The sequence below is a fragment of the Cimex lectularius genome, unplaced genomic scaffold (genome assembly GCF_000648675.2).
Source record: "Cimex lectularius strain Harlan isolate CLEC.00 unplaced genomic scaffold, Clec_2.1 scaffold506, whole genome shotgun sequence".
NCBI lineage: Eukaryota > Metazoa > Arthropoda > Insecta > Hemiptera > Cimicidae > Cimex > Cimex lectularius.
Genome location: NW_019393017.1, coordinates 16,364 through 29,761, shown reverse-complemented (window position 1 = coordinate 29,761; position 13,398 = coordinate 16,364). Strand labels below are relative to the sequence as shown.

The following is a 13,398-nucleotide window of genomic DNA, read 5'->3' as shown; positions in this document are numbered from 1 at the left end:
GACCTACCATAACTACTATATGTCCATATTCTTTAATATATACCATTTATACAACATAGTAATATAACAACAAACTAGAATGATCTTATGGTCTAACAATAAGGAGTACAGTCTAGCAGGTAAACGTAAGATTGAATGTAATAACAAAAATATTACATTTGTATTATATAGCGTTTTTCCATCAAATAAAAAAAATTGGCCTTTGTTCAGACTTTAAATTAACTATTTCTCATTTCAAATCAACCCTTTTTAACTTCGAATTAACTTTTTTTAATATCTAAACAACCAATACCCAGGAGATGGTATGAAATGTAAGCACGTCAAGTAAAATTCTTACATTTAAACATAAAGAAAGTGATTATTTATTTTTTAAATGATTAATTTTCTTAAATGCAAAATAATTTGGCTATTAAAAACCGTAAGAAAATTAATTAGGATCAACATTAAATCATGTGTACATATTTCAGTTTGATTAAGAATTTTTTTAAACCATTATAAAAAAAAGATTCCCTTATTTTTAATACTTAATTAACGTAATTTTCAATAAAATTTGAATACTTAATTGCATGATATTAATTGTTCAAGCGGAATGTAATTTTCAATATTAATTGTAATTGATTTTTAAATAGATTTTTATATAAGAGCCCAATTATTTAATATCTTAAAAAACCAAGGAGAAGATTGGTTTTTATATTTAATTTTTTATCATTTTTAATTTTAAGTTAAATTAATTTTGATACTGTGTTCGTATTTCGCCCAATTATTTTACATTAATTTTTTCCATATACACAGTAATACTTTACTTTGCCTGCTTATGTTTCATACCATCACCTAAATTTTTTTTAATGTTATAAAGAAAAGCTAATTTGAAGTTGAAAAGGATTAATTTCAAAATAAAAATGTTTAATTTAAAGTTAAAAAATATTAATTTGAAGTTAAAAAGGATTAATTTGAAATTAAAAGTTTAGTTTTTAGTTAAAAAGGGTTAATTTCAAATTAAAAAAGCTTAAGTTAAAGTTATAAAGGGTTAATTTAAAATTAAAAAAGATTAATTTGAAGTCAAAAAAAAGGTTAATTTGGGATTAAAAAGGGTTAATTTGGTGCGAAATACTGTAAATTAAAAAAGAGTAATTTATCGTTTAAATGATTAATTTGAAGTTAAAAAGAGTTAATTTGAAATTAAAAGTTTAGTTTTAAGTTAAAAAGGGTTAATTTCAAATTAAAAAAGCTTCAGTTAAAGTTATAAAGGGTTGATTTAAAATTAAAAAGAATAATTTGAAGTCAAAAATGGTTAATTTGGGATTAAAAATGGTTAATTTGGTGCGAAATACTGTTAATTTGAAATAAAAAGGTTTAATAAATACATTCAGTGTAATAAATATACACAATCGGCTCCCTCACACTTCACATTCACACTAATAAATACATACTACACACTGACATAAATAAATAAACTCAAAAACACAAATCGAGATCTATATTAAGTACTGTTATATACGATAAGACTTCCGCGTTTTCTTAAAAAATCAGCACAGAGGGTTGAAATATTCGCCGCTGGGCACAAGTACATTCTAATAACGGGTGGCATTCCTACTCGCTCTCTATATAGAGCCAAACGCCCTTCAATTATGTGGGACAAATCGATCAACCTTTCTCTATACACACGCACAGGGTTTTGCCCAAAAGTAATTGTCCATGTGATAACCATCCTGTTAGATTCAGTTCCTCCGATGCCCATGATCGTTCTTCTCACAATACACACTTCCGCTAATAAATACATTCACAGACAAAACGAGACATTCTCTACGTCCCGGATAAGTGTATGTATGTCAACATCACATGGCTGATTCAGATCCTCCGAGGGCCACCTATCGACAGTGGTGCTGATATGTGACAGGTTCTCTGCTAATATGGTTGATGCGTTCGTTTTATGTTTTTAGTGGTTTTTTATCGTCAGAGGGCCAGATTGCGATGGTTGGGACCACTTCGTAATAAGTTTCTATAAAAATAACCATTTTAGTAGTTAAGAACATGTGTAAAAAAGGAACGGGTTTCAGGAATCTCCTAAAAGTTTTAAGAACGAACTTATGCTTCTTCATCAATTCGTCAACCTTTGTTTTATTCCCTTTTTTCGAGATCACCAGGCTTCCCCCTCCCGGCGTTCTACAGGCAAAAAAGAAATTTAATATCGTTAAAGAACAATGTCAATTGTAGGCGACTGAGCAATCAAGGGGACATTGTCCTCTCCAACGGGCTAAATATCAATTAAAATCAGATTTCCAAGGGGCGCTTATTCACGATACATTACTCGTTTTTAATTGACGTCGGATAAGAAGAGATTAGGGATTTGCCTGGGGGGTTCCCAGGGGTTGGTTAACATATTAGTAACAGGATGACAAGGGGGTGGAAAGGAAGGTTACAATGGGCTTGGCCAATTAGAGAGGAGACCGCATGCCTATCCACCCCTCTCAACTATACCAGTACTATTGTACTATGTACGTATCGTTACGCATGCTGTCCACAATGTCTCCCCGGGCGCCCAGATTTATGACGTTTAAGAACAAAGCTCGCCGCGGGAGTCGGGTTAATGGCCATGTCTACACCGGTCTAATGTTTTCTTTGTCGCTCACCACCCTCTTGTCTACAATAAATCGCCTTCGGGTCAACTCGCTCACGTAACAACGCACCCAGCTCTCACATTGTAAAACTATTATTATGCATTCAAAGTGTTTCATTACCTTTTTTACAAACGATACCCCTTTTCTTTACTTCTTTCTCACCGCTACCCTTCTATTGTAACTCTATCTTGCGATCTGGTCTTATTGTCATTGAAGTATATATGTTCTCCTACCCATTCAAATTCCAGTCCGACAACCGTTTTAACGAAAATACAAAATAATTGGCCTGCATTTATTTGTTATTTTAATTAGTTGTTTGCTTAATATCTTTAATTTAAGACAAGGTATGAAATTGATCAAAAAAACACAAATGACAAAACACGTCATTTTTCTCTATTTTATTTTAAGGCTTTATAGGTTTTAAAGATATACAGAGCCCTACCAGACAACCCTTTGTTTTCTTAATGAAAAGGGCAGGTTTTACTGCATACTTCAAAACTGGGTTTTACTTCGAAAAAAAATTGACAGACTTCTAATATAAACAAAAATAAAAGCCATTTTGACATAGACTTCTCATCGTTAAGGGCTTCACTGTATCTTACGATATCTGGCTAATCATAAATATCCGTACATAACAAAAAAATACATTCCTGTAGCTCATATGACAATGATACCCGATAATACCAGATTGATTCGTATCAGCACTTTATTCACGTTCCTCTTACTTTACTTCAACTACCAGTTGGGTATCGCGGGAATCGTGTCAAACAAAATTTTTCATATTACTTTCAACTAAAATCCCAAGGGCTCTGCCGGGACTCGAACCCAGGACTCTGCGTGGCAAATACGAGTCGGACGCCCTAACCGCTCGGCGACCGTGGTTGCAAAAGTAATGTAATTCCAACCAAAACGTTTGGGTGTCACGGACGACTGGAACCAGTTCAAAACTTTTTTTCATATTATTCTCAAATAAAAAACCTTGCGCCGAGCTTCGAACACAGTACCCATAGCGTGGCCTGACGAGTCGGCTATAGGTTTTTACTTAATACAAGTAAACTGTATTATTATATGTTTAGAGATTAGTGACCGTTAATCGATAGTTATTCAGATATCGTGAGATGCGGTCGGGTGTGATGTAGGTTTCAGAAAAACATTTTCTTTATCGTGACAACGTTTCGATCTTTTATTGAGATCATCTTCAGGGCCTGGGATTTACAAACAATGTTTACATTTAACAAATACATTTAAGATGAGGAAAAGTGAATTTATACAATGCAAAATATATTTTATATTGAAACAAAGTATTTCTACTCACTCAAAGTTTTTGTCTTCTGTGTAATTGTGCCATCCTTGCGTGTCGTGTTGGGAGTGCCAGTGAGATTTTGCTGTTTTATGTTTATATATGTTTGGTTTTGAAAGGGTGGGGAAGGAATGTATTATTATAACAGGAACATGAATAAAGTGGTGATACGAAATCAGATCTGGTATTATCGCGTGTCATCATCACATAAGCTAAAGCAATGTACTTTTTTGTAGGTTTTTTTTAATATAATCTTGGAATATGAATCAATATTTTTTTTGTTATGTAGGGATATTTATGATTAGCCAGATATCATAAGAAACGGCAAAACCTTAAGGATGAGAAGTCTAGGTCGAAATAGCTTTTATTTGTAGTCTGTCAATTTTTTTTTTTTTTCGAACCCAGGTATGAAGTATACTGTAAAACCTGTCTTTTTCATTAAGAAAACAAAAGGTTGCCTGGAATCATGATTAAAGTGATATTCATTAAATTCACTAATTTCGTGGTCTGCTTGACCAATTAATATATTACAATTAATTAAGGTTTTTAGTTGAGATAAAAAAGTCAGTGTCACGAGCGGGATTCGAACCCACGATCTTCGGCTTGATACGCCGCTCCTCTACCACTTGAGATATCATGACCTCGATCCACTCGGACACCAACTTCCCATCTCAACCATTTGAAAAATGGCAAAAGGGAGGGAAACTCAAAAGGTGGGGTAGAGGATTATGTGTTGGAAGGTATCGGTTCTTATTTGAAATTTTAAAGTTATACTGGTCCATACCCTGTATTTTTTTTTCTTTTAAACAGGTAGAATTTTTCATCTAGACTGAAAAATAGTAAATACGGGAGGTTTGATGAGAAAGAAAGAGAGGAGAGAGAGAGAGTTTGAGAGTGAGAAGGAGAGGAAAAAGAAAGGAAGGAAATAGTGATAATTTATCCCTATTTTTTAAATAAATTGGTAGATAGTAACTATTAGTTCAGTAGCCTGTCAATATCTACATTCCTTCTCCTCGGCTACTCTCCTTCTAAAGATTCTATCAATTTTACTATTTTCCAGTCTAGATGAAAAATTATACCTGTGTAAAAGAAAAAAAAATACAGGGTATGGATCAGTATAACTTCAATATTTCAAATAAGACCCGATACCTTCCAACACATAATTTTAACACTAAAATCAATGCTGCAATCCAATTTAAAATTTACCAAAAATTAACAAAGTTTGGAAAAAAACACCATTTAATTTACTATTTTATTTGTTTAATTTCTCATAAAGTTAATATTTTTATTGTATTTTGTTTTGTTTAAAGATAAGAAATTGTGAAAATAATATCTAATTGACAAATTAAAATAATCAAAATATCCAATTGAGGGTACCAACCTTACAATTCATGTACGACCTGCCTGCCCCGGTTTAAGGGCCAATGATCGGTTCTCTTTAACCACCCTGGGTCAGACAATATGCTGGAGTGTTCATCGTTGTTGCAGAGGACCATCATCCAGTAAATTTATGTAAATTCCCTCTCAAAACATTTAGAAATTGAGCTCAATTAAAATTGTTTCTGTAAAATCGAAAGAAAACCTCGCTCTCTATTTGGAGCCTAGAAATAACACCCATTAATTTTTATATAATATAATCCTAGGCTTTGATCACGTTCTTATAATATATAGGAAAAATCTGGTAGATTTAAGCTAATTGCGTTATTGTTGCAGGTCTGGTTTCAAAATAGAAGAGCCAAGTGGAGGAAACGGGAGAAGGCGATGGGCCGCGAGGCCTCAGGCGGCTATGTGCAATCCGATCATCCTTCTGGTATGCTTTTCATCCTCACTTTTCAAATATATTTAAAGTTGGAAAGATTTAGTTTTAAAAGGCCTAAGTTGGAAAGAAACTAACACAGTACAAATTTTACTATATAAGGTTAACCCGTTATGGCCTAATGTTGTCTTAGAGCCAGAAGAATATTAGCTTTCTGGTGAAAAGATTATAGGGAAATCCCGTGAGTTTAGTAATAGAAAGTTTAGATTGGCGCTAAATAAATCAGTCTTGCAAATACACTGGTAGAAGAGATCAAGAACAACACTGTGCCAGCCCTAAACTCACGAGATTTCCATCGAACCTTAAACAAAATTTTGTAATGTTGGCATTGTTCTGAAGCAACTTCGGGCTAGAAATGGTTCATTTATAAACTGGATATTAAAAATTTTATATTTGGCAAATATGACAATCGATACATGATCCATGAGGTGAAGAGGCCATGTTGGGGATTCAATAGAAGATTCCAAGATGGAGTTTTTATATTAGCTTCAAAAAATGGCTGTTGCCAATACACGGAATGAAACATCGAAGAAAAAACACTGTGCCAGCCCTAAACTCACAGGATTTCCATCGAACCTTAAACAAAATTTTGTAATGTTGGCATTGTTCTGAAGCAACTTTGGGAAAAAATTGGTTCATTTGTAACCTGGATATTAAATTTTATGTTTGGCAAATATAACAATCGATACATGATCCATGAGGTGAAGAGGTTGGGGATACAATATAAGATTCCAAGATGGAGTTTTTATATTAGCTCAAATAAAATGGCTGTTGCCAATACGCGGAATGAAACATCGAAGAAAAAACACTGTACCAGCCCTAAACTCACGGGATTTCCACGAACCTTAAACAAAATTTTGTAATGGTGGTATTGTTCTGAAGCAACTTTGGGCTAGAAATGGTTAATTTATAAATTGGATATTAAAAATTTTATGTTTGGCAAATATGACAATCGATACATGATCCATGAGGTGAAGAGGCCATGTTGGGGATACAATATAAGATTCCAAGAGGGAGTTTTTATATTAGTTCAAAAAAAAAAAAAAATGGCTGTTGCCAATACGCGGAATGAAACATCGATGAAAAAACACTGTACCAGCCCTAAACACACGGGATTTCCATAGAACCTTAAACAAAATTTTGTTATGTTGGCGTTGTTCTGAAGCAACTTTGGACAAGAAATGGGTCATTTATAAACTGGATATTAAAAATTTTATGTTTGGCAAATATGACAATCGATACATGACCCATGAGGTGAAGAGGCCATTTTGGGGATTCAATAGAAGATTCCAAGATGGAGTTTTTATATTAGCTTAAAAAAAATGGCTGTTGCCAATACACGGAATGAAACATCGAAGAAAAAACACTGTACCACCCATAAACTCACAGGATTTCCATCGAATCTTAAACAAAATTTTGTAATGTTGGCATTGTTCTGAAGCAACTTTGGGTAAGAAACGTCATTTATTAACTGGATATTAAAAAATTTATGTTTGGCAAATATAACAATCGATACATGATCCATGAGATGAAGAGCTCATGTTGGGGATACAGTAGAAGATTCCAAGATGGAGTTTTTATATTTTATTTTATATTATATGAAACATCGAAGAAAAAAGACTGCACCCGCTCTAAAATAGTGGGATTAGCAAAGTTTTAACAAATTTGCTAAATTTGCTGTTGATCTGAGGTAACGTTCGGCAAGAAAGTGCTAGCAGTGTAACTGTCTGAAGAAAGAAATACATCCGTTTTCCTTGTTTCTGGTAGTTTGATGGCAAATTTAATGATACGGTTTAATACATAGGCTTTCTCATTTATTTCAGGTCTCAATTACGCCTTTCGTTTTTTCAGAGTTATCCGCGTATTAGGATTTCAACAAATCGTTCTCAAACTGAGTAAACAGACCGCAAAATGTTCAGGTACCTGGTTCAAACTGAGTAGAATGGGGTCTTAAAAGGTGTTAATGGCAGGGCTCCTTGAGTATTCCTTTGGAGTATAATCTCATTTCGTGGGGTAATAGTGCGAAATTTTCACGAGGGGTCCTTACCTGTTGCCTCCCTACAAATTTCCGACTTACTCTCTTCTTCCTGTTGAGAAAATCTAAATTGGGTTTTTCATCCGTTCTGTCGTGTCGAACATGCCAAATTACTTACTTTATAGGAAAACATTTTACAATATTTCGAACAATTTTCTCCTAACTCGCTTCTAACATTGATGGTGGATAAGGGGACCCGGTAAAAGTGTTGCGGGTCTATCTAACTAAATCTTTTTTATTGGCTTGGAAAAAACCATTACCTTTCATGGATAATGTGGTCAAAGAATTTTTTAAATTGGAACACTAGAAATTAGTTAAAAACATTACTAAATTATTAATTCCTACACCTGGAGCGAGCGCCATTTCCTATAAACGTTCGCCACTACCATGGCGTATTTTCTCAAAACCAAACTGGAGAAAATTATCCGGTAAGGTCACAAAAACAATGCAAGCAGGTTCGCAACTAGGCAGAGTTGTGTATTCGAAAGGTTCATAGCGGTAGAATCAACAGGAAATGCAAAATAAAGTTGAAAGTTACTTTTGGGGAACTACGTCAGAAAAATAGCCGCTACAAAAAGTAGGGTTTTTGGACACAAAAGGGACAAAATCTGCTAGCCCGTTTGAGATGTTGGTTTGAAATGTTTTATGCGGTTACATAAAAGGTCTATAAACACTTCTACCAGAGCTTTTTTTTTAAATAACAATTAGATTTGGAAAAAAAATCTGAAATATTAGAAAAAATGTGTTCAACAGTTTTCTTGCTTTAGACTTTTTTCAGACGAAACGTTTCAAAACTGCCAGCGTTAAACTTGAGTGGAATAATAGAGGAACATGTGGTTCAAATCTAATCGAAAACGGTTCGGTAGTTACTGAGAAAAATCCCTTTTCCTTCCTTTTCCACCCCCCCCCCCCCAACCACGTAAATATCACTCGCATCAATTTGTCTGGTCCCCCATAATGGTATGTGAGTCGGTAATACATGTTAAACCGGCACTGGGTCCGTCTACTCTCGCTGGTTTACGATCATAGAGCAGTTATATGGCATTGTTAATGTGTTTTCGAAATTGCCTCACTGATTATGGCCCAAAACCGAAACGAGTTTGTTTGATATGAAAACCCTAGTGTAAAAGAAAGATTCTTAAAACTAAATAAAAAGTATTGGGGCTAAAACCGAAAATGGCCCATTGGTTATGTATGACAATAATTATTCTCTAATCTGGTGGACCAAAGATCCATGTAGATGTATAAATTAATTTAAAAAAATTGCAATTCACAGACATTTTACATTGCATGCTTACATTTCATACCATATCCTAAGTTTAAAAAAAGGGTTAATTTGAAATTTAAAAAAATAATTTGAAATTAAAAAGAGTTAATTTGATTGAAAAAAATTAACGTTAATTAGAAAAAATTTAAAATAATTTGAAGAAAAAAAAAACGCTATAACCGTCGGAAAACATGCAGGGATATCATGGTTGTAAATTGACTAAAAGGATTTTGGACTTAGGGTACTACTTTGAAGGATACCAGTGCTTACTGGGAAGATATGAGATAGTGCATGGCGCTCGCCAAAATTAAAATGATTAAATTTTGTGTTAAAATAGTTTAATTTGACAAAAAAAGTTGATTTTACATTAAAAAGCGACGAAAAAAGCTGTAATTGTTGGAGGAGATGAAGGGATGACGTGTGCATACATTGAATCTAGGATGGGACTTAGGATACTATCTTGGGAGGACACGTGTTTACTAGGAAAATANGGGTGGGTGGGAGGGAGAGAGAGGAGAGAGAGAGTGATTGAGAGAGAGAGAGAGAGAGAGTGAGAGCATGGACCTAGCCAAAGTTAAAAAGGTTTTATTTGAAGTTAAAAAGAGTTAATTTGAAATTTAAAAAATGTTAATTTGAAGTAAAAACGTTATTTGAAAAATAAAAAGCTTGAATTTAGTGAAAAAACATTAATTTGAAATTTAAAAAACATTCATTTGAAATTAAAAAAACCTTAATTTGAAATAAAAATGAAAAATAATTTGAAATTAAAAAGGTTAATTTGACGAAAAATGTTACTTTGAAATTAAAAACGTTAATTAAAAATAAAAGAGTTAATTTGACTAAAAAAGGTTAATTTGAAGGAAAAAAGTTTAATTTGAAGAAAAACGCTATAACTGGAGAAAATGCCAGGAAATCGAGGGTGTAAATTGAATATAGGATTGGAACTAGGATACCACCTTGAAGGACACCAGTGTTTACTGGGAAGATGGGAGGTTGCGTGGCCCTCGGCAAAGTCATAAAGTGTAATTTTAAGTAAAGAGTTTATTTTGAAATTAAAAAGAGTTAATTTGATGGAAAAGAGCGGTAACACATATCCAGTTTCTAGGCCAAATCTATGATCAGGAATCGCTAGAATTTTCGATTTGAAAACGGTTTAGAGTTATTTGTTTAATTTTTGTGTCTTTACTGCTGTGTACATTTGTTCTTTTTGTTTACAGGCTACGGCGGAGAAGTCGACCCGCTGTGGGTACCGCCAGGGATGATAGGTCTTCCATGGCCCAAAGGACCCGTGGGACCTCCACTCCAGGCACTCCTGACCCACTACATGCTAGCAGGGGTGCCCCCGATCCCTTTCCTCGGCCGACGGCTCCCCTCGCCGACATCACCGCCCATTTCACCGAGGCCACCTCAAGACGCCTCGGCACCTGTCTTCCTCAAGCACGAGGTTTTTTACCCGACCACTCCCGAGTCGAAGGAGTAAAACTACGTGTAAACATCAGCGCCTTTCTCTCTTTGCTTTAATCAACTACCGATCTGGATAATCTGATTAATCCATCGGGCCGCAATTTGATTGATATCCCTGAACAATTTTGTTATGTGTTTTTACGATGCATTTGGAGGGGGGCCCTTTTTCATCGACTCATCCAGCATTCGAGTCTCTTATTTCTATGAAATAAGAATAATTCCACGTCTTATTAACTATTTTACGACCAAATTTTGTACTAGTCATCGTTATTGTAGTCATTTTATTATTACGGTTTTACACAATTAAGCGGTGTGCTCCTTTCAGAAAATATAATTGACTATCGTAAAGACACAAAATGAATATTTAAGGTGATTGAACATACTTGTAAATATAGATTTTAATAAGTATAGTTAGGTTGCCACCAGTGGCTGCTTTTTTAAAAGGAACCAAACGGTTGTATAGATACGCGGCAGAATGTAAATTGTATAGGTTAAAAATTAACGCCGCATAGTAATTTGGCTGACTTTTATTTTTATGGATGACCGGCCTTTACACTTGTTTCTTTCTCAGTTAGGTTCGACATTTTTATTTTTCGCTTAGACGTAGATGCACGAAAAAAAGATATTGAATTGTATTCATCTCACATTACAGTATAATTTAAAACATACATCATTACGTGTTTATTTACAACTTAATATTTTGATTATAAAGCGAAAAAATGTACCTAGAAAAAGGTATCGTTTAAATTATCTACATTCGTAATTGGGTCATTTCTGATCAATCTGGTTTGCCTATCAGACCAATGTACATTGATTAAGTTTTTTCTCACCAAACTCTTTATTTTGATTATAAAAAACAAAAACAAAATGCTTAGGAACAAAAATGTTTACCATACTTTAAAATGAGCTACGCGCTCAGACCAAAAGCATTTTATGTGATAAATCCTCAGTGTTAACAAAAACTTTATTAGTGCATTTGTAATTGAAGTTCTTCAAGTTTTGTTAATAAAAAGGCACCTTTCTAATTTGTGCTTTTGTACAAAATAATAATATAAAACCAATTAAATAAAAAGAAAAATTGTAAATTACGTTATTAAGCTGTATTTTTTCTGTCTCACTCTACTTCCTTTCTTAGGTTTCAAAAATTTCTGGGTTAATAGAATCGACGATGATGAAGGAAGAATAATATTCAAAATATGCAACAGGAGGTAAAAAAATAAGAGCATTTTTCAAGTAAATGTGAAAAAGACATGAGTCCCCGGCGCATAGGCCACACCAAGATAGCTCTCGGACTTCTAATGGGGGTGAGAAAACGTAGGTGCCCGTGACGCAGAGAACTTATCACGGTAGAGCACATAACGGACAGCAAAGGCCTAAGTCAGTAAAGAAAGAAATACGACATCCTCAATGACCTTTGCGCGACCTTGAGGCAAGGCAGCAGGCACAGATCGTTTTTCCAGTATCTCAGGGCTGTAAATCTTTTTAACTGTACCGAGATTTACATGTATTTGTACATGAAGATGTATATGATATATGTTATTAATTGGTACGAATGTATTTCTTTATGAGAATGGAGGGGATTATTCCTATTAACCCCGAGGAATATCTAGTACTCTGGGGTAGTGAGAACAAAGTCTGGTGTGTGAATGTAATCCCCCTATGACCCCGAGGGATATCGAGAACTCAGGGGTAGAGTGAATGTTAACTACTATTATGTTTTATTTATTACGTTATCTGTATGTGTTTCTTATTGGTATTATTTTATCCACAATTTTCGATTGAGATTTTTCAACAACAATGAAACATGACTCCTTTCTAAATAAAGCGAAAATAAAAGTGATTTATCTATTTAACTATATGTTTAAATATATTTATTACATACTACTGGTTAAAAATTCATAACACTTCTGGATTTTATCGTAACTAAACGTTACTACAACCTTTCAATTAATTAATCTTTATTTAAGGTATTGGTTGAGATAAAAAAGTCAGTGTCACGAGCGGGATTCGAACCCACGACCTTCGACTACGCCGCTGCTCTACCACTTGAGCTATCGTGACTCTGTATATATCCTGAATAATTTTTTTAACCATCGAAAGAGGTAATTTATACATATGTTGATTCGTAAATCAAAATATATCACTCAGATGTAGTTTACTACTTTTTTCTTGTCAAACCATTTTACAATATATTTTTCAATTCAATTAAACCTACAACCTTTCGAAGTTTCCCTCCTTTTTCCAAAAAAAAAAAAAAAATTCGAAACGTTTGGGTTGAGATGGGAAGTTGGTGTCCGAGTGGATCAAGTCACGATAGCTCAAGTGGTAGAGCAGCGGCGTACCAAGCCGAAGGTCGTGGGTTCGAATCCCGCTCGTGACACTGACTTTTTTATCTCAACCAATACTTTACATAAAGATTAATTAATCGAATGATGTTATTTGGTCAATCGGGCCACGAAATCTAATGAAGTTGTTACAACCATTTGAAAGATGAACTTTTTCTATTTTTAGACTACGTCAATGTTTACATTTTATGTCATTAAAAAGAGAGAATAAAACTTGAAAAGAAGAAGAAGAAAAGGACAGAAGAAAGAACTATAAAAACTCCTCATATCTTTTACAAGTAAGAACATGGAGGTAATGAGTGTGCGACGTAGCAAAGTAGATGAAAATATTTGTTATATTAATTTAAAATTTTCATATTCTAATATACAATTGATTAATGTAAATATTAATTATATATATAAACCCTTGAATACAGTCTTTTTGGAAAGTCAAAAAATATTATTTTTCTCAATTTATTCGCCTTCCTACTTCCAATTTTTTAATCGAAAATCGCAAAAATAATGAAACTTTCGAAACGACTCGACCAATCCACAGGATGTTTTACGGGGATTT

General features: G+C 33.9%; 1 protein-coding gene and 1 non-coding gene across 3 annotated transcripts in view; both read left to right on the top strand.

Moving 5' to 3' along the window:
- The window catches only part of LOC106673590 (retina and anterior neural fold homeobox protein 2-like), a 33,535-nt gene extending 22,024 nt beyond the window's left edge, over positions 1–11,511 (top strand). For both annotated transcript variants that reach the window (XM_014405739.1, XM_024229812.1), the window contains exons 3-4: positions 5,632–5,728; positions 10,254–11,511. In XM_014405739.1, coding sequence (XP_014261225.1) covers positions 5,632–5,728; positions 10,254–10,516 — 360 coding nt within the window. In that variant the 3' untranslated portion in view covers positions 10,517–11,511. The remainder of the gene's footprint in view (positions 1–5,631; positions 5,729–10,253) is intronic.
- A 1,296-nt stretch (positions 11,512–12,807) lies between these two features.
- On the top strand, positions 12,808–12,880 carry Trnag-acc. The gene has a single exon. It is a non-coding gene; the product is annotated as a tRNA-Gly (tRNA).
- The last annotated feature ends 518 nt before the right edge of the window (positions 12,881–13,398 follow it).